At 42.2% G+C, this 21377-nt stretch overlaps 1 protein-coding gene across 1 annotated transcript in view; it reads left to right on the top strand.

Annotated features, from left to right (window-relative positions):
* PCSK5 (proprotein convertase subtilisin/kexin type 5) overlaps window positions 1-21377 on the top strand; it is a 491368-nt gene that overhangs the window by 27907 nt on the left and 442084 nt on the right. The window contains exon 2 of the mRNA XM_015409257.1: window positions 17384-17488. Coding sequence (XP_015264743.1) covers window positions 17384-17488 — 105 coding nt within the window. The remainder of the gene's footprint in view (window positions 1-17383; window positions 17489-21377) is intronic.

The raw sequence follows: 21377 nt of genomic DNA, 5'->3' as shown, positions 1-21377 counted from the left end.
TGCCAATTCAGCATCTTCAAAGCTGAACTGGAACACAGCAAAGGATATCTATGAAGCTAGCTGAAATGCATATTTAGAAGTTTAGTAGCTTGCTTAGCAGTATGTCCTTGTTTCATATCAGATGCTTTGAAACAAACTGAGAGTGTTTCAATACAGAACTGCTTTATAGGACATGATGAAACCCTAGGATTTGCCTTGTGAATCTCACTCAAATGTGATGTTAATATTTACAGTTGCTTGAAATAATTGTTTTAACTTAATGACAGTAGCAAGGGCAGAATATAAAACCAGCAGTGAAATAATGAAAAGATATAGATAGGAATTGGCATCTACACTTTGAGGTTACAAAAGATCAGTACTACAAATTAGAAAAGCTTAATTTTTCCATGTTAAAAATGCAAACTTGAGAAGATCTGGGCTAGGAGATTTAGAAAAAAGTGGGCTTCAGAATAGCAAGTTGAAAGGGAAGGAAGTAACATGACTGAGGAGAGGAAAAATGATATATACTGATTTTATATAACCAGCTAAATATTTGACTACAGATATCTAGTTTACAGAAATGACCATTTTAAAAAGAGCATAATTCCAGTTTAAACAGTAATGACTGTATTGTGCAATATCTTTAAACTTGTTTGGATTAATCATTCATTCATTCATTAATCATTCTCTGTTCGCAGATGACATGGTACTATACATCACGAAACCTAGAACATCTCTACCTGCTCTACATACCTTGTTAGGAAACTTTGGCTCATTCTCTGGCTTGAAAATCAATGATACTAAAACACAAATCTTACCAATTCACCTTACCAGAGATGAGGAAGAGCACATAAAAAAATCTTTTCAATATCACTGGGTTACAAACTTGCTAACATATCTAGGAATCAAGATTCCCCTAGATCAATCCAAATTGTTAGCAAGCAATCATCACGAAATGCATTCTGAACTATCCATAACTATGCATACATTTGAACTGAATTGAGAAGTTCAATTTAATAAAATCTTTTATTTTACCCAAATTTATTTTTTTGTTTAGAACACTACCTCTCAATATTCCATCTTCAATCATAAAAAGATGGCAATCCTCATTGAAAGACTTTCTTTGAGACAAAAAGAAACCCAGAATAAGTTTCTCGGTTTTGAGGAGGCCTAGAACATTAGGAGGGTTCACTTTGCTGGACTGGTTGATGTACAATAGGGCAATAATATTATCCACTTGCATTAAGATGCTGCGCACCTCCAAGAGACCTATATGGGTAAATATTTATGATGACTTGATTTATCCTGATTCTTTGAATAGTACGTTATGGGCTTCTGAAACAATCTCTGTCAACAAAGTAAGCTCAATAGACCTATTATACCCGGCAATACAATGTTGGAGACGTCACACCAGGTCTTTATTACCCAAGATATCGAGATACTCTAGCTTTCTGAACCAGAGATAGTTTTTACCTGGAACAGAACCAAATCTGTTTAATAGATGGAAACTTAAAAATCTATCCCGTTCTATAGATATAGCCACCAAGACAGGTATTCGTAATAAAATGGAGCTTGAATGGAAACTGGGTTCTTCTATACCATGGTTTTTCTACCTACAGCTGAGTCATTTACTTAATCAAATTGATATAAAGAACGTAATGGCTCAACCTCAAACTGACTTAGAATTACTAATGCGAGACTATGATTCACAAAACAAAGGTCTTATCTCAAAATTGTATTCCATACTGATTAAAAGCTCATGTTCCAAATTCCTACCATATCAAAAGGCCTGGCAAAAAGATATTACAGTAACACTCACAGATGAAATATGGGAGAAAATATGGAACTCGACCAGCTTCAAGACCAAGGTGATGTCTGTTAGATTTCAAAACTTGAAAATAATGACTCGGTGGTATGCTACGCCACACAAGCTTTCTTATATTTCTCCAAATCAGTCTCCAATGTGTTGGAAGGAATGCCAGCATATTGGAGACTTTGCACATTGCTGGTGGCAGTGCACTAAAATTAAAAAAATTTGGTCAGAGGTGTTGAAGGTAATCCAAAAGGTCACCTCAATACAAATTCTGTTGACACCAGAGGTTTTATTTTTAAATACCTGTACAAAAGATCTGTCATCTAGACCACATAAAGCTACAGTGGAAGTGATGTTGGATGCAGCAAAAACTGTGATTGCATCGTACTGGAAGGATAATAAAGTACCCAGTATTGAGGTGTGGTTTAAGAAATTATGAAGCCATTACTTAATGGATGCAGTCACAAATAAACTAAATTTCCTGTCTCAGAAGCCGACTCTAACAATATTCACAGACAAATGGTACCCAGTGTTTGACTACTTGTCTCAACAACAATTTATCTCTTCCGAATGGACCCAATACCACAAATGGATTTAAAGTCAAAATGTTTGTACTACTGATAGGAATTCTTTTCCTTTCTGTTCCTTTTTGCTTTATTTGTTTGTTTATTTTTGTTCTAGTTTAGTATATATATAAAAGGGGGGAAATGCTTATGTTACATTGGACAGATTGAAAACATCCCCGAAAAATGAAAACATGTATTGTATGTACAAGAGCTGTAATGATATAGCTTACACATTGCATTATATTCACTTTTAAGCAGTTATTTAACCATTTATTGTATCAATGTTATTACTATATACAAAAACCAATAAAATATAAATATTAAAAAAACTAAATAAAAATTCAAATCAGGGGAGACAGGAGCATGTGAAAATACAAGGTCCATCTGGGCTTTTCAGTAAATCAGTCCTTTACTTATGTAAAATGTATCTAGTTAAAGTTACAGTCATATGCACAATTACTTCTGAGTAAACATGCATATAATTGTGCTGCACATCAGTCTTGACAGGAGTCACCTTGTATAATCTTGTATAATCACCAGTTTGGTGTAGTGGTTATGTGCATGGACTCTAATCTTGGAGAACCGGGTTAAATTCACTCCTCCACATGCAGCTGCTGATGTGACCTCAGGTCAGTTAGAAGTTCTCTCAGAGCTGTTTTCTCATGAGCACTTCTTGAAAGAGCTCTCTCAGCTCCATGTACCTCACAGGGTGTCTGTTGTGGGGAGGGGAAGGGAAAGGAGTTTGTGAGCCGCTCTGAGACTCCTTTGGTTATTGAAGGTCAGGGTATAAATCCAATTTCTTCTTCTTCTCTATACTCTTTGAAGAATTTAGAAGATAAAAAAGTAAAATAATATTGCATTAATAATTTATTTCAATGTGCATTATGGTCTAGAAGTTCTCAGCGCAGGGTTGCCAGCTCTGAGTGGGGAAGTAAATGGAAATTTTGGGAGTAGAGCCTAAAAAACCCAGGTTGCTTACCTGTAACTGAGGATCTTCGAGTGGTCATCTGTGCATTCACACCTCTGGGATATAGTGCGCATGCACCGACCCCGATCGGTACAATGGAAAGCAAAAGGAATTTTTGTGCCCGCTCCCCGGTCATGTGCCAGGCTCCACTGCGCATGACAAAGGGAGGGGCATGACAATCCTGTCAGTTCCTTCTGACCGCTGCCCTCAGTCTCCAAAGAAAGCAAGGAAGGACCGAAAGCAGAGGGTAAGGAGGGCGGGTGGTGTGAATGCACAGATGACCACTCGAAGATCCTCAGTTACAGGTAAGCAACCTCTTTATCTTCTTCGTGGTCTCTGTGCATCACACCTCTGGGAGACTGACAAGCAATGCCCACCTACCTGGAGGAGAGAGCTGAGGTCCTAAATCTGTGCTGCCTGCAACACCGCTCGTCCCACAATGGAATGCTGATGAAGACAAACATCAAGGGCATAATGCCTCGCCCAAGTAGCTGCGTTGCAGATATCTTCCAACGATGCACCTCGCAGGAAGGCTGTGGATGCTGCCACTGCCCTGGTAGAGTGTGCCCATAGCGGACCCAGGAGCGACTTCTTGGCTAGCATATAGCACAACTTAACAGTCTCCACGATCCACTTGGATAGACATTGGGACGACAGCTTCTTCCCTTGAGAGGGTAGACCATACGAGACAAACAATGCTGGAAATTTCCGAAAAGGCTGTGTTCGATTTAGGTAAAAGAGTAAAGCTCTTTTGACATCCAACGAATGAAAATGGCATTCTTCCTCCAATGAAGGAGACAGAAAGAACACTGGAAGAACAATGTCTGTTTGTAGGTGAAACTCAGAAACAACTTTCGGCAGGAAAGAAACATCTGGAGCCAACGTGACCCCATTATGACGAAAACTCAAATAAGGTGGGTCACAACGGAGTGCCAATAACTCGCTCATCCTCCTGGTGGAGGTGGCTGCGACTAAAAAGGCTGTCTTCCATGACAAAAGCTGTAGACTACAAGTAGCCATCGGTTCAAATGGTTTGTCCACGAGCCTTGCAAGCACCATGGGTAGATCCCACGCTGGCGTGGTTCCACGTGATGGGGGGAAAAGGTGGGTCAGACCTTTAAGAAACTTCTTGGTCTGGGGGTGAGAGAAGATGGCGTGACCGTCAATCATAGGGTGATTGGCCGAAATTGCAGCTAAATAGACCTTCAGCGAGGCACAACTGAGTCCTAGGTCTACACGAGACAATAAGAACCCAAAGATTGCCATCAGGTCAGATAGTGGTGGTGGCAATCCTAACAAGGTAAGGTAAGACAAGAATTTCTTCCACTTCCCAGCGTAAGAAACTCGGGTAGACGGCCTGCGACAGTTCAATAGGATGTGATCTATCCTGTCTCTGACCAATCAAAAAGGATCCTCCAGATTGTGAGCTTGAGATGCTTCACAGCATGATGCAGAATCCGACTCTTCTCTGCGAGAAGGAAATCTGCAGCTGGAGGAAGGTGAATGAAGGAGCCCTTGGATAGGTGGAGCAGAGTGGAGAACAAATGTTGTCAGGGCCACCACGGTGTCACTAAGAGACAGCGTGGTTTTTCCTGCATCAACGTGACCAGTACCCTGGGTATTAGAGGAATCGGAGGGAAAAGGAAGACATGAAGACGTGACCACGGGACTAGAAGACCATCCCACAGAGATAGAGGATCTATTTCCGCTCTGGAGCAGAACAGACGACATTTTCTGTTGCTGCGTGTTGCAAGCACATCCACTTCCAGATGGCCCCAAAGGTATAAGATTGTGTGAAGATAACTCCAATTGAGCTCCCACTCGTGCTCCGCTGCTGCTCCTCTGCTCAAGAAGTCTGCTTGGATGTTCAGTGTTCCTGGCAGATGAGCGACCCTTAGGAACATGTTCCACGATTGACACTCGACCCATAGTTCTATGGCTAGGCGACATAGCCCCCGGGAGATCGTACCTCCCTGTCTGTTGATATAACACAGGGCTGTGGTGTTGTCTGTCAGAACTGTAACCATTTGCTCAATCACTAGGTGTTGGAAAGACCTGAGTGTGTACAGCACTGCCAGGAGTTCCAGGAAATTTATATGATTGTGTGCTACATGGGAGTCCCAATGAGCCTCCACACAAAGACTCTTAAGATGCACGCCCCATCCCCAGAGGGACGCATCTGTAGTCAGCATGAGTGTTGATGTGGGTGGATGGAATGGGGCTGCTGCTAGGAGATTCACAGGATCTGTCCACCAAAGCAGAGAGCCCAAAACGTATGGTGGGGAGACAAGACGAAGGGATTGAGGATGACTTTGTGGGTGAAACCTGCGTACGAACCACAGCTGCAGAGGTCTCATGTGCAGTCTTGCAAAAACAATGACATTGATGGTGGCAGCCATCAGATCCAGCAGCTGCTGGATTCGCTTTGCTGTAGCATGTCCAGACTTGTGGAATAGAGTCACTAGATCGAAAGTGTCCTTTGCTCTCTGAGGAGGGAGAAAGGCCTTGCAAACGACAGAGTCTTGGATAGCTCCTATAAACTGCACCCTTTTGGTGTGAAGTAGCATTGACTTTTTAGATTTACCTGGATGCCTATGGATGTCAGGACTGTCAATGTTAGGCTTACATTGGTGAGCAGGGATGCTTCTGAATCTGCTACCAACAACCAATCGTCTATATAGGAAAATATCTGCATGCCTCTTGGACAGAGGTGTGCCACCACTGCCACCATAACCTTTGTGAAGACCCGAGGGGCCATGGATAATCAGAATGGAAGGGCTTTGAATTGGAAATGCCGGTTGCCTACCACAAAATGAAGGAAACGATGGTGGGTAGGGTGGATGGAAACGTGGAAGTAAGCATCCTTGAGATCCAACATAACTATCCACGTCCCTGAATCGAGGAGTGGAAGGATGGCCTGTAGCGTTTTCATCCTGAACTTCTTGTATATGATGAAAGAGTTCAGGTTCCTGAGGTCCAGAATGAGTCGGAGGCCTCCATCCCATTTCGTTACCGTAAAGTAACGGGAGTAGAAGCCCATTACGTGCTGTGCTGATGGTACCAGCTCTATGGCATCCTTGCTTAGGAGAGTTTGAACCTCTTCTAGGAGGACTGTGGAAGGTGGTGTGACAGCGACGTGGGAGGTGGAAGGGATTTGGGAAAACTCTTATTAGGTATCCCATTTTTATTATTGAGAAGACCCTCTGGTCCGATGTAATGGACTCCCAGATGGACAGGTAAGGAGACAAGCATGTAGGGAGTTGGGAGAGGAGGTGTGAGTCAAAGACTCAGTTGAGTGTTCCTTGCAGTTTTGGGTCTAGATAGAGAGGTAGACAAAAACTTGGGTTTTCCACCGTAGGAATGGGGCAGACGACTCGGGGTCCTTTGCAAGTATGGCTCGGAGGAGGATTTAGATGATGGTCTACCTGACCATTGTTTGGACCATGTTTGCCCTTTATGCGGTTTTGTAGGAGGTGCAACCCCTAAGCTGCGAGAAGTCTTGATGCTTTTGTCAAGCTCCTGAAGTACCGCATCCGTGGTGGAGCTAAAAGTCTATCAACTTTGAATGGAAGGTCCTCTACAGTGCCCTTAGTTTCTGACTAAGGTGGAGGAACATAACCATGCGTATCTACGTAAGGTGACTGCAGAAGTGAGAGTCTTTGCCGCTGTATCCAGTGAGTGCTTGGATACTTTAAGTTGGTGTTTCACCAAGAGTATCCCCTCTGTTTGGATGCGTCTAGCTTGTTGCCTACAGTCATATGGGAGGGATGAAATAATTCAGACATTTGTTCCCAGAGGGAATACTGATAACGCCCCATACAGGCTGCATAGTTGGAGGTTTTGATACCCAGAGCTCCGGCAGTATAAAATTTTCTCCCTAAAGAGTTGATTTTCCATTCTTCTTTATCCGGGGGTGTAGAATAAGTACTCTTGCCCTTGGTCGAGGATGTAACCACTAACAAATTAGGTTTTGGATGAACAAAAAAGAATTCTGCCCCAGATTCTTGAATCTTATACATATGATCCAACCTCTTGTTGGAGATCGATATTGAGGAAGGATGAGCCCAGGGAGCTTTTGCTGTTTGCAAAAGTACCGATGTCATGGTAAGGGCAACTGCTGTCGAAGTGTCCATTTGTACTATATCGAAGACTGAGTCCATGACTGTCGGTAGAGGCTGGATGGTAGGCATAGAGGCTGGATGGTGGGCAGAGCTAGGGTATGAGCCATATGTTTAATAAAGTCCCCATAGGGTTTAATGTCCTCCGACGGTGAAATAGGGAGCTCGACCTCAACTTGTTGCTGCAGGGATGCCTCTATCAGTGAATGGGGACTCTCCTCATCTGAGTATTAGATAGGGAAGCTGGATGGGTTTAGGGTTCGGAGAACGACGTTTGGAGGATCGGCATCGAAGGCCTAAGTTCCAACTGATCTATGGGAGTTTTCGGTGCCGACGGTTGAAGACCTGGATCTTTAGTTATCGGTCTCAATTGAAAGGGTTTAACAAATTCCGGTGCTGGGTAGGGATCATGGTACCGAGAAATTCTGGACAAGGAAGACTGGCGATCCCACTCCATGGGTGGACGAGGGAGCCATGGCATCGACCCCGAAAAGGGGTAGACTTCGTATAAATATTGCCATTGGCACTGATCCCATGACGTGGGCGGAATCGGTGTCAGAGATCGATCTCGCTCATCGGGGATGAACGGAGGTGAAGGGACAACATTCTATCTCATTGCAGGTTCTCGACATTGGGTGATCGAGGAACCTGAGTCAAGTTCAGCTCCTGGTCTGAGTCAAGGGACTGGATGGGGCATAGCAAAGGTGACCGAAGTGCACCTTGTGGCTGCCCTCAGCTTATTGAATTAAGCGAAGCGGCTACACAAGAGCCTTTCTTGTGCTTCTTAAGCTTGATAAGCCGAACGTCCTTGCCCTCCTTATGTCTTTTGGAAGGAGTATGGGCTTCGGACTGTTGTGCCTGAATCGGGCATTTCAGCACTGATTTTACGGCATTGATGGAGGTCGATGTCGAAGGCATGGCAATTGTCGCTTTGGATGCTGGCATCAACATCGATGCATGTCTGGACGTCTCGTAAGATGATGGCGCTACTGGAGAGAGTGCGGCTTCCATCAGCGCCACTTGCAGTCTAGCAGCCCTATTTTTCCTGGTTTGCTTGGAGAACTTGGAGCAATGGGTGCAAGAGGCAACTTGGTGTGATTCCCCCAAGCATAAAAGGCAAAGAGAATGTCCATCTGGGGGGGGGGCGATCTTACTTCCGCATTCCAAGCACAGTTTAAAGAAACCCCACAGCGCGGCCATAGGCTGGGGAAAGGGATGGTAGAAATAAAAGTCCAACAAAACACTAACTGAAAAACTTTCCTAACTAACTAAACTTGAATAAGACGAGGCCAAAAGGCCCAAAAAAGTATAGTTTTACCTACTGAAGCGGAGAGAGTCCTACCAGCGCGGCGGTCAGAAGACAACTGGCGGGATTGTCATGCCCCTCCCTTGGTCATGCGCAGTGGAGCCTGGCACATGACTGGGGAGTGGGTGCGAAAATTCCTTTTGCTTTCCATTGTACCGATTGAGGTAGGTGCAGGTGCACTATATTCCAGAGGTGTGATGCACAGAGACCACGAAGAAGATGGGCAGGGTTTAGGGAGAGGAGGGACCTCAACAGGGCATAATGCCATATAATTCACCCTCTAAAGCCACCATTTTCTCCAGAGGAACTGATCTCTGTCATCTGGAGACCAATTGTAATAGTGGGGCATCTCCAGGCCCCACCCGGAGGTTTTGTTTGGGTGAAACCTATTTTTGATAATTTGATACCAATATTTATATAACAGTATAGAAAAATAAAAAAGCATACAACCTAACACTGTGACCCTCAGTTTTTGTATTTCCCACCCGGAGATTGGCAACTCTATCTCAGAGTGCTTTAGTCTTGGATATAAGGTAAACAGTGCTAAATTGTTATTAATGGGGATAAATATAGCAAAGGAGGCTAAACATTATGACAGTTAACTAGATCTTTTTGGAGAAATAGCCATATTAGGAATTCAGATATGCTTATTTCTGAAAATTTGGAGATACTGATCCAAGTGAATTTTCATCTTCTAATAGTGAAGTCAGCAAATCTGGTGACTAGAGCTGCGAACAGGCAAGACAGATCCTTCTACAAACAGGATCTGTCCACCAAAGCGCAGAGCCCAAAACGTATGGTGGGGAGACAAGACGAAGGGATTGAGGATGACTTTGTGGGCGAAACCTGCGTACGAACCACAGCTGCAGAGGTCTCATGTGCAGTCTGGCAAAAACAATGACATTGATGGTGGCAGCCATCAGATCCAGCAGCTGCTGGATTCGCTTTGCTGTAGCATGTCCAGACTTGTGGAATAGAGTCACTAGATCGAAAGTGTCCTTTGCTCTCTGAGGAGGGAGAAAAGCCTTGCAAACGACAGAGTCTCGGATAGCTCCTATAAACTGCACCCTTTTGGTGGGAAGTAGCATTGACTTTTTAGATTTACCTGGATGCCTAAGGATGTCAGGACTGTCAATGTTAGGTTTACATTGGCGAGCAGGGATGCTTCTGAATCTGCTACCAACAACCAATCGTCTATATAGGGAAATATCTGCACGCCTTTTGGACAGAGGTGTGCCACCACTGCCACCATAACCTTTGTGAATACAGAAAACAGAAGACAAGAAGGACAGATACGGGTAGGCTGGCTGTTGGGTGGGAAGAACTAGTGTTGCCAACCCGGAAGTATAACTGATCTGCAGATGACAGTGATCAGTTCCCCTGGAGAAAACGGCTGCTTTGGAGGGTGAACTCTATGGCATTATACCCTGCTGATGTCACTTCCCTCCCCAAACCTCACTATCCTAAGGCTCCACCCTCAAATCTCCAGGAATTTCCTAACTTGGAGCTGGCAACTCTAATGGGGGAACTGATCTCTGTAGTTGGGAAATCCATTGTTTGATAAATTTATTTGGAGTAAAAAGAAACCTAGAATACATCAGCAAGTAGTGCAATAAATATGGGATAGAGGAGGGCTAGCCATCCATATCTGTAGAAGAGTATTCTAGTCTTACTTCATCTCCGGTAACTTGGGCAGAGATACTCTGTCTCCCCACCAGGTCTATTGAGCTGCCTATCTTCCCACTTCCTCTTATTCACATAATCTCATGGCCCTGCTTTTGTTACTGCCACCAAAGCCTAAGTACTATATGGGGAGAGACATATTGGGGAGTGAAGCAATGATGAATGTACCTGCAGGGTCAGTAAAGTGCCTTGAAGCCTCTCAGATGGCTCATGGCCAGCAGCCATCTGTTTTATTTCTGCAAGGGCAGCTGTGCAGATGAATAATGCCCCTTCCCATATGATGATGATTAAACATTTGTTACTAATGATGCACTATAAGGCTTCTTAAAATTGGAAAATACATTTAACTCCTTTTAGGTTTTTGCAACTAGTGTACAGGACGGAGGTTTCAGCTTCCCCAAAAGTCCTCTTTTCCCTATATATTCTCCATATCTATTGACAACATGATCATCCACTTTGCAGAACAGGTACAAAGTCTTGGGTTTATTTTCCCTTTTTCGATTCCCACCAGTCTGTCACTTCACATCATGTCACTTCTCCCTACACAACACTGCAATAAAGCTTCCATTTCCCCCTCTTTGTAAACATTCTGTTTTACTTTGAGACCTGCGGAGGAGGACAGGGACATCAGTGGGGCACAATGCCATAGACTCCACCCTTCAAAGCATCAATTTTCTTCAGAGGAACTGATCTCTGTAATCTGGAAATGACGTATAATTCTGAGGGGTCCCCAGGTCCCACCTGGAGGATGGCATCCCGAGCTATAACCCTTCTCACTGGTCTTTTGTTGTTATTCCAGAGCCTTCTATTCAGTACACTGTCGTCAAAATTATTTTCTTTTTCCCCTCTAACAATGTGATGCCCCTCCTTAAATTTCTACGATGACTTCCTGTCCCTTCTTATTTTATTGTATTGGGCTTCTAGCCTGCCCTACCCTGCAAGCAGGCTCAGGGCAGATCACAACAAGGATAAAATACAAATCACTTAGATTTTGGATGAATGTTTCAGCCTTATCTTCAGAAGACTTTCTGGTCTTTTATCTGTCTAGTCTCATATCCCAATATCCTAGCCATAACCTTGCCCATACTCTGACCACTCAGATGGTCAAAGAAGTCCTGTCTCCTGAAATTATTTCTCCTTTTCCCCCTTGTTGCCACACATTGGAATTGTCTCCCAGAATACCTCTCTGATATTATTAATCTCACTTCCATAGAGGAAATATAACTTTGCTTGTAGAAAATGAAAGTATTTATATTTTTAAATTTGATAAATATACTAGTAATACAGTTTTATTCCTAAACTTTGTAACTGAATTACATGATTCATTGTATATAGTTAAAGCAGTAAAATAAGTTGAGGATTGGTATGAAAGTTAATACTGCATATATTTCCATTTCTCCCCCATAATTTCAAAATTTTGGAAAATTTTACGTTTATAGAAAAAATGTGGGAGCCCAGTTATTGTCAGGGCTAGCTGAGGGGAACATATTTTGCCCATTTTGAAACACCTACATTGGCTCCTTGTTTGTTTCTAAGTTCAATTCAAGGTGCTGGTTATAATCTTTAAAGCCATTCATGTCCTGGGATCTGTGTATATGAAGGAATATCTTCCATACATTCCCATGCATTGACTGGTGTCTTTAGGCTGCCATCTACTGGTTGTTCCCCCACCTAGGGTGGCCCATTGACATGGACCAGAGCATGAGCATCTGTCATCATGGCTTGCATTTTTGGGCTCCCTGAAGAGGTAAGGGGAGCTGTTTCTCTGGAGATCTTCAGGAAATGCTGCAAAACTTGTTTATTTGCCAGGGCTTTTGATGGGATATGAACAGTAAGCGTCTTTGGGGGGGTATTTGGGGTTTTTAATTTATTTTATTTTAATCTGGAATATTTTAATTATTACCTAAATGCCTCCTTGAGCCAAGAGGCAGGGTACAAATACTTTAAGTAGGAAATAGTTGAAGGGTAGCTTGATCTCTGTTCTTTTTAAATGTAGGCTCTGTTCACATCTGTCTTTTGAAATGAGCGGTTTACTCATTAAACAGCAATAAAACCTAATTTGTGTACCATACACAGTGCTACTTTAAGAGGGAGTGAATCTACTAATAAAAGAGGATAGCTAGTTCCTTGTAATACATAATGGACAAGTATTTAGAAAAGGTAGCACTGCCCCTGCTTCTTTTCAGGATTCTAATGGGATCAGGGCAAACCATGTACACTACTGGTTAGATTTAGGAATCAAAACAGTTTATTAAACATTGTGACTCTCTGTTTTGAAATAATAAAGTAAACAGCATGCAAAGCATATTATATTGCTACTAGGGTTATCTTTCAATTGGTGGGTACTTGAGGAACAGGAACTTTGGGGTGGGGGTGCTAGTTTTGCATGTATGGTGACATTACATTTGAGAAAAACCAGAAAGTGATGTCATTCTAGGATTTGCTGGAACTGTGGCAAAACTATAGGTTTTCTCGTGATTCTTACAGCGATATGACACTGTTGTGTTTATTTTTTAATTTTTCTTGGAGCAGTGGTGAACAAACAAGGGGCTCCAGTGGGAGATCACCTACCATAGTGGGGGGCCTGGCAACCCTAATTACCAAACCCACAGGCATCAGTGGCAACAAATGAAGACTGCAAGGTGGCCAGCTATTCACTTAAGTAGTAGAGAACATAATTAGGTTGTGGCTTGTTAGTGATGCCCTGAAGAAAGCAGAAACCCAGTAATGCGTAGCTATATACCTGCAGTATTGGAAAGCATAGAACCAAGCTTGGTTTCTTGAGATGGTATCTCTTTGGGTTTTTCCTTGCCCTGGAATACTGTGTTCTCTAAAGGCTAAATAGTCCAGTTTAAAATACACACACACACACACACATTTCTGTTGCTTTTTAAGACTTAAGTCAAAAGGTCAGTTGTACCAACTTCCTGAAATAGGCTTTGCCCCTCATAAACCAACAACATCGACTTCAGCAGCAAATGGTTAATAAAACTTGAGTAAAAATTTTTGATTCCTAAGGACTTCTGTTTTACCTTCCTCATGACTATCTTTACATGTTGCTTCAGGCTGCAGTTCCTTTTCTACATTTTATTCTAATCATTACTTAGTGTAAGCTATGCCACCAATTTATCACACATTCATGCAGAGACTCTCAAGAATGAACTTGTGATCTCTGTCTAGTTTAAACACAAATTGCTTAATTTATCTCTTGCTCCTTGATGTTTTATACAGAGGATCTTCTGATAATAGAGTGTGTCCTGGGTAACTACAGTTTAGCAAACAGTCTCTTTTCAGCTTGTAAGGTTCCTTTTTCATCTGGCAATCTTCCATCTCATCTGTAACATCAGTGCTTTTAACTCTGTAGCCATATTCTAACTGGGGTAGAGTTTTTCATCCCCTAAGTTCACAAGTAATACAGGCATTGAATAAGGCTATGTGGAGCAAAAACTCACTGTTTTTGTACAGAAATAATTGTTCTGAGCTATGACCTATGCTGTCCATTTATTACTGTTTGCTTTGCAATGTTTTAAGCTCTGTAACAGTAATTTAACTTCAAACTGGTACTGACCAAATGGGGGCCCTATAGCTTTAGGCAAACATCCAATGTTAATAGATTTGTGGTGAGTTGGTTTGGCTGCTGTTTTGGAGCTGTCCTTGCCACACAAATCAGCAGTGGGTGGTATGCAGAAATCATTATTTTATTCATTTTATTCATTAAAATGCAATGCTTAGAAAATGAGAAATAATTTAATTTGTGTCTATTATATTACAGCTGTGCAGTAATTCTAATTGTTACGGTGGAGTAAAAAGCTCCTCGTTGAAATATGTAACTTCTTTGATCTACACTAATTGGAGTGAGGTCCATACTAGCAGATTGAATTCTGTGCTTCAGCTTAATAACTATAGTAAGCGAAAAGTGCAACTAGAGCAAAAAAAACCCCTACTTTAGTTCTTGAATCAAAGCCCACGTGGGAGAGAACCTTATAAGACTAGTAAGGCAAAACTGCTTGAATATTTATAATTCCATAAAGAAATATTCTTGATTTAGTAAGAAATGCCTTCCTGTACATTAACTGAATTGGGTTACAGAAAATTCTGCAATTTTAGGAGATGGAAAAGAAGAGAAGATCTGATAAAGCCCAGCTATTACAGCTTCAAATGGAAAAGGCAAGCTATATACTGAGATTTCAGGGGATTCCTGAGATTAAAGGGGAGAATCTCAACCAGACTATGATTGATGTTTTAGGACCAGTTGCAGATTTAAAAGCGTATCTTCTTCAAAGCGAGATGGATGTGATCTACAGATCATATTCAGAATACATAAAGAAAAATAATCTGCCCAGTGAGGTGGTGGTTAGATTCTCCCAAAGACAAGTGAGGGATCAGATCCTAAAGGCAACAAATGGAACTACCCTGAAAGTAGATGGCAATGAGATAAGAGTTTTGAAAGACATTCCCTTTGAAATAAGAAAAAAAGGAAAAAATATAGAGACTTGGCTTCGTTTCTACAAAAGAATAACATCCCTTACAAATGGATTTTACCTGAAGACGTACTCTTCAAATTTAAAGATAAGAGGGGAAAAATTGACTCTGTAATGAAAGCATGGGAGTTCCTGCAGCAACAACTTTGACCAACGGGGGAAGACGATGAGGACAAGGGAAGCGACGATGAAACACCTATTGAAGAGAACTCAGATTTGGAACATGGGGTACCTGCCCCCAAGCAAGGATATCGTTTGAGGGGAAAAATGAGATGCTAACGTTTTCTGAAGTTTGCTGTCTTTTTAAAATATCTAATTGTTCTTGTGTATTGCTCTTTACTAAGTTTGAATATCTGGACTTGAAGCATATAAGCGATTTTAATAATCACTCTAAATGTAACAAATAACTTTTTTTACTCAAAGCTATATTGTAACCATTATATGACCACTACCTCTTGGATTTTTAGGGGTTATATTTCTCCCTTAGTTTGTAACTTCCCCCTCCTTATTTCTTTGTAGTTTTGGAAAATAAAAAAAATGTTTTTTAAAAAAGAAAATTCTTCAATTAAAAGAAAAGAAGTCTTGGGGTTAATTAAAACTCTCCAAAATAACAGAAATGATGCCTGTAGCTTTAAGAAAAGAATGACTGCTGAACTCTTGGTGGCTGATGGGGTTGGTAGGCAACCACAGCAATATAGCCAAGCCTTCCAAGCCTTGGCTTCTGTAAAGCAAAGCTGGGGAGGGGGGTAGCAGGAGTGGTCTGTAAAACCAAAACTGCCCCGAGAAAATGTCCCACCTGCCCTCCACTGCCATGTACCTTAATGGAGGAGGACTTGGCCTGGCAGCAGCAGCCATCACATAACTCAGCCCAGTCCAGCGTGGTGGCAGTGAATGCACGATTGTGCCTGGTAAGGTTGCCATCCCTGGGTTCAGAAATATCTGCAGATTTGATGGTGGAGCCTGAGAGGATGGGTTTTAGGGAGGGAAGTTAGTGGAGTATAATGTCATTCAGTCCACCTTCAAAAGCAGCCATTTTTTCCAGAAGAAATGGAATAAATACTTTAAATAAATAAATAAATAAATAAGCTATCTATGTAGTGTGAAGATCAGTTGTAATTCTGGGAGGTCTCCAGCTCACACCTGGAGATTAGCAAACCTAGTGCCTGGCCACCACACAGCCTGGCCTGGTACCAGCCACCACACAGTATGGCCAGACATTTTCTGGGGAGAGGCTATAAGAGGTAGGGGGTTAGGGTTTCCATGCCCCCAGGTTGGAATGGGGGATCCCCCAATTTAGCAGAGCCCAATCTGCTGCCAGCCAGCTGGCCAGCAGGGGAAAGCCCAGCCCCCCCACTCAGCACAACGTCCCCAGCATGGTGATGTCATGCGGAAGTGACATCATCATGCTGGGGACTCCATGTGGCAATGCACTAGTATTTTGGACAAAACCATGGTTATCCGTGCATGCACAGAATCAAGATTTTTCTAAAATGGCTCCTGTTCGGGATGATCTAACTTCAGAGCATCCTGAACGGGCCATTTTTAATTGCGTGCTGGAACGATCAGATGGGGAGAAGTCCACGAGTGGCCCGTTGGAACCGAAAACTCCAGATTTAAAGTGTAGTGTAGTGGTTAAGTGTGCGGACTCTAATTCCCCACTCCTCCTCTAATTCTCTTCTTTCCTGTTGAAATTGTGTTTCCGTTTATGAATTTCAATGGCTTCCCTGTGTAATCTAACATGGTAATTAGATGTGTTGTCCAGCATTTCAATGTCTTGGAATAAGATACTGTGTCATGTTTGAGTTAGGCTATGTTCAGCCACTGCTTATTTTTCAGGTTAGCCAAGTCTGCAGTGTCTTTCATGTTCTTTTATTCTTGTATGGATGCTATGCTGCATGGTCCCGATGTAAACCTGTCCGCAACTAAACAGAATGAATAAGGACTTCAAGAATGAGTTTATTAATTGTGAATGTCCTGAGATTTAGGATAAGGGGTTTATTTGTGTGTGTGTGTGTGTGTGTGTGTATGAGAGAGAGCTCCAATGATGTATAAATAGTTGAACATGATACCTTTTTACAGTATGTTTCCTTAAGCATACTAGATGGAATACTTTTTTATAATCATATAGCTATTTGATGATTTTTATACTTGCCTTGTGAAGACAATTTGGATGAGAGTTTGGTATGGAATTATTTAAAATACTGCATATAAATTAAACATTAAAAAGGTAGATACAGACAAAGCAGCTCAGTTATAATCTTTGGTTATGCAGTTACTGCCTCAAGGACACGTCATCCATTTCATATCATATGTCGCCCTTTTGAAAGATGAGCATTGGGGTTCAAGTAACATTTCAGAATAAGCAGGAAATTGCATAATTTATAGACCTTTTACAGTGAAAAACAGACAAACTGCTTTTTCATAAATTAAGTCTTTCTCTCTTCCCCCTCCACCTTTTTTCTTCCTACAGATTGGAGCACTGAAGGATTACTACCACTTCTACCATAGTAAAACAATTAAAAGGTCAGTTCTCTCAAGTAGAGGTACTCACAGCTTCATTTCAATGGAACCAAAGGTAAGATAATCCATCTGGCAAATTTTATAAAATGAAAGCATCTGCATTTTTAATTTGAAATTTTATACCAGGAGATGTTTACCTGGATGGCATCTAAGATTACAAGAGGTGACATAGTATCTGTTTACCAGGCTTCTGCTTCAGATTAGGATAGAATGAAGACTATCACATTGATGGCTGTACTGTTCTAAGAACTTCACAACTGGCTTAGTTTGTGGGAATAGTGTATTTGTTTTGTAATCTGTACTTCACTATGTTGAACTGCCCCAAAGTAATGGTGTATTTATTGGGGGGTGGGGCAGGATAAGCAGTAACTTTTTTAAAAAAAGCAGAAATATATCATACAAGAAGGGGGACCTGTGATACTCGCGCGGGGGAACTCCATGCAGAGGAGGAGGAAGCAGCCGCAGGTAAGCCTTCTCCCCCCCTGACACCAACAGCAAGGCCCAGGCGGCTCCTGCCCCACCCCCTAGCACCGACGGCGAGGCCCGGGCAGCTCCCAGCCGCCAGGCCTGCTAAGCCTTCTCTCCCGCCACCCCAGCACCAATGGAAAGGCCTGCACGACTCCTAGCACGACTTCAAGACCCACACAGTTTTATTCAAGGTATAAGCTTTTGTGTGCAAGCACACTTCTTCAGATACAAACATGTCAGTATTTGAACATGTTTGATTAACCAAATTCCTTTATCATGCATCCTATCAGTGGCTAAATCTAAAAAATCTTTCCTTATAGATTGTCCCCAGAAAAAAGGGGTACCTAGGTCTTCTGTCAGATTGCCTGGTACAGTAGCCAGAAATGGAACAATTATGTCTTCTCTAACGCCTTTTTATAGTAAATACAAAACCAACAGTACAAGGACCTCAGTAAATGCCAGTTTGGTGCAGTGGTTAAGTGCATGGACTCTAATCTGGGAGAACTGGGTTTGATTCCCCACTCCTCCACTTGCACCTGTTGGATGACCTTGGGCAAGCCATAGTTCTGTCAGAGGTGTTCTTGAAAAGAGCCGTTTCTGTCAGAGCTCTCTCAGCCCCACCTACCTCACAGGGTGTCTGTTGTAAGGAGGGGAAGGGAAAGGAGTTTGTAAGCCGCTCTGAAACTCCAAGTGAAGGGCGGGGGATAAATCCAATCTTTTCTTCTTCTAAATATTACTTCTGTACCACAAGGGCAAAAACAGTCATTTGAAGTAATTTGTTTGTAATGACCCTCAAGGATAGCTGATGACAAAACATTACAGCACACGAATATAAAAGCTGTTCTATATTTTAGTATAGTCTTATTTTTGTTGAAATTAATAGAGATTTCATTTGGATTTGTATCATCCCTTACATCTTTTTCTCCCTATCACAAATGGTTAATTACTAATTTATGATATCAACATGTGCTATTATGTTCAAGTATTTCAATTTTTTCCCACAAAAATGTTGAGACAAAGGAGTTTTTCAAGGGTTTTGAAGCCAGTGTGGTGCAGTGGTTAGTATGGGCAAGTGATGCTCTGTCTTCTTGGTGTTTGGGGGGGGGCAACAGTGGGAGAGCTTCTAGTGTCCCGGCCCCACTGCTGGACCTCCTGATGGCACCTGGTATTTTTGGCCACTGTGCGTTGGCCTGATCCAACATTGGCTTCTCTTATGGTTTTTTGAAAGCCTAGGGCACGGGAGACACAGGTTCATATCTGCACTTGTCCATGAAAGAGTGATGTGCTTTTAGCAGAAAGTATAGTCTACTTCTGATCTGCTTATTTGGCCCCTTTACTACATGACCCATGCCAATCAAGGATCCTCTGCTTAGAGTGATGACATTATGTAGTCTAGGGTTGCCAGCTCTGAGTTGGGAAATACCTGGAGATTTTGGGGGTAGAGCCTGGAGAAGGTGGTATTTGGGGAGGGACCACAGCAGAGTATAATGCCATGGAATCCACCCTTCAAAGCAGCCATTTTCTCCAGGAAAATTGATCTTGGTTGCCTGGAGATCAATTGTAATAGCAGGAGATCTCTAGGTGCTACCTGGAGGCTGACAACCCTAGTGTAGTCATTGTTTGGAAGCAAGTTTTAACAATTCATGGTGGGGGCAGTGCTCCCTCTGTCACACTGCTCTCACTCTAATTGGATGTCAGAAGGAGTTTTGCTGTGCTGTATAGGAAGTACAATCCCAGTTAATTCAGAATTAAGGCAATGCTTCCTACATTGCTTGGCTGTAGTCTGATCAGATGTAGGGAGCAAAAAACACAGCAACAAATTTAACTACAGCCTAAATGGTAGGAGGACTGGTGTGAAACATTAACACTTCTGCCTAGGGCTGCCATTCCCCTGATGGGGATGGTGGTTTGCCTGCTTTCGGGCCCCCAGATCTGGCGGCCCCGATCTGGCCAGTGGGGGGAACCCTGCCCTCAAAGCGCCCTGTTGGCACCAATGCACCCGGCTCAATGATGTTACCTGGAGATGACATCATCGAGCAGGGCACATTGCTGGGAGATGCTCTGTCACTCAAGAAAAAACTCTGTTTACCATAGAGTTTTTCCTTGAATGATAGAGCGTCCCCCATGAAGAAGTCCCAGAAAAGGACCAGGACCCTACTCGCAACAATAACAAATTTATCATGGCTAATAATATTTTATGATGTTTAAATATGTTAGTGCCAAGAACATTTTGCTTTACGTCATAATTTGCAGATTTGCTATGCTAACACAATGATTCCAGACATTACATTTATACTGGAGAAACGTATTGACATTGCAGTGATGTTTCAAGCAGATAACAAGAGTCCACTGACTACACAAAGGCTTGGGGTGCCAAATAAATTTATTCATCACAAGGGGAAAAAATCCAAGGATACCTTTATGTTAATTGATCATAGGAGGGGGGGAAATCACACACAAAGAGCCTTGCAAGACATGCAGGTTGTTGTCAGAATGTCTTGTTAATTTGTTGAGTGGTAGTCAGGATGTTGCATTTTGCTGAAGTTTAAACCACAGTGTATTGCAACTGGGGGAAATGCAGTGTTTTCCACTCAGTAGATGTAATGAGATTTAGTTCAGTATGGTATATTGTGTGTATTTTTATGATATATATATATTTTGCAGATAGGTTTTAATTTATGATAAAAACCTATCTGCAAAAAGAATAATTATACAATTCTACCCTAAATCTCATTGGTTTAACTAATGGGTCTGAGAACTGAGGGGGAAGACCAACCGGGGGGGGGGGGTTTTCCTTTTTCCCTAGTGCAATTTACCTGCTGAAAATTTGTCTTCTTTGCTGGGGGAAATTTATGGATACCCGTATGTTTTTTTGCTGCATGGATTAAAGCTTGGGGATGTTGATTTTTCAATAAATTGTTAAAAAAACCATTCCCCCCCCCACACACCCTCTTTAAATTGAAACTTCAGGGATTGCAATTTTAACCAATAGATTAAAACCATCTGAAGAAGGAATCATAGAACCTGTAGTTCTGCCCTTAGGGAACTGTGTGAAATGTATTTGGACATTCATCCATGAGCTGTCTGTAGTTTCACATAAAATCACATTGGCTCCACTGGCTGCAATAAGAATTGCATTTTTACTATTCACAATGTATTCTGCCTCACAAGTGTACTATTTGGTGAACACTGACAGATGTATTATTTATGTATTAGATATTTCAAGACTGATGCAATTGTATCACTCACAAAGTAGGAAACACCAGCTATATAGCCCCCTCCCACCATAGAGCAGTTAAGAGTGTGACCTGACAGTTGGGAAGCCACTAGTTATCGTATCAGCTCCGCTTCAGCAACGTATGTATAATAATACTAGGGAGCAAACCTCGTTGTTGCATAATACAATGGGCCCTAGAAAGGTAGGGAGTGTGGGTGGAAGGAAGGAAGGAAGGAAGGAAGGAAGGAAGGAAGGAAGG

Source organism: Gekko japonicus, unplaced genomic scaffold, assembly GCF_001447785.1.
Source record: "Gekko japonicus isolate JY-2015 unplaced genomic scaffold, Gekko_japonicus_V1.1 scaffold325, whole genome shotgun sequence".
Taxonomy (NCBI): domain Eukaryota; kingdom Metazoa; phylum Chordata; class Lepidosauria; order Squamata; family Gekkonidae; genus Gekko; species Gekko japonicus.
This window is presented reverse-complemented; position numbering and strand designations above follow the sequence as displayed.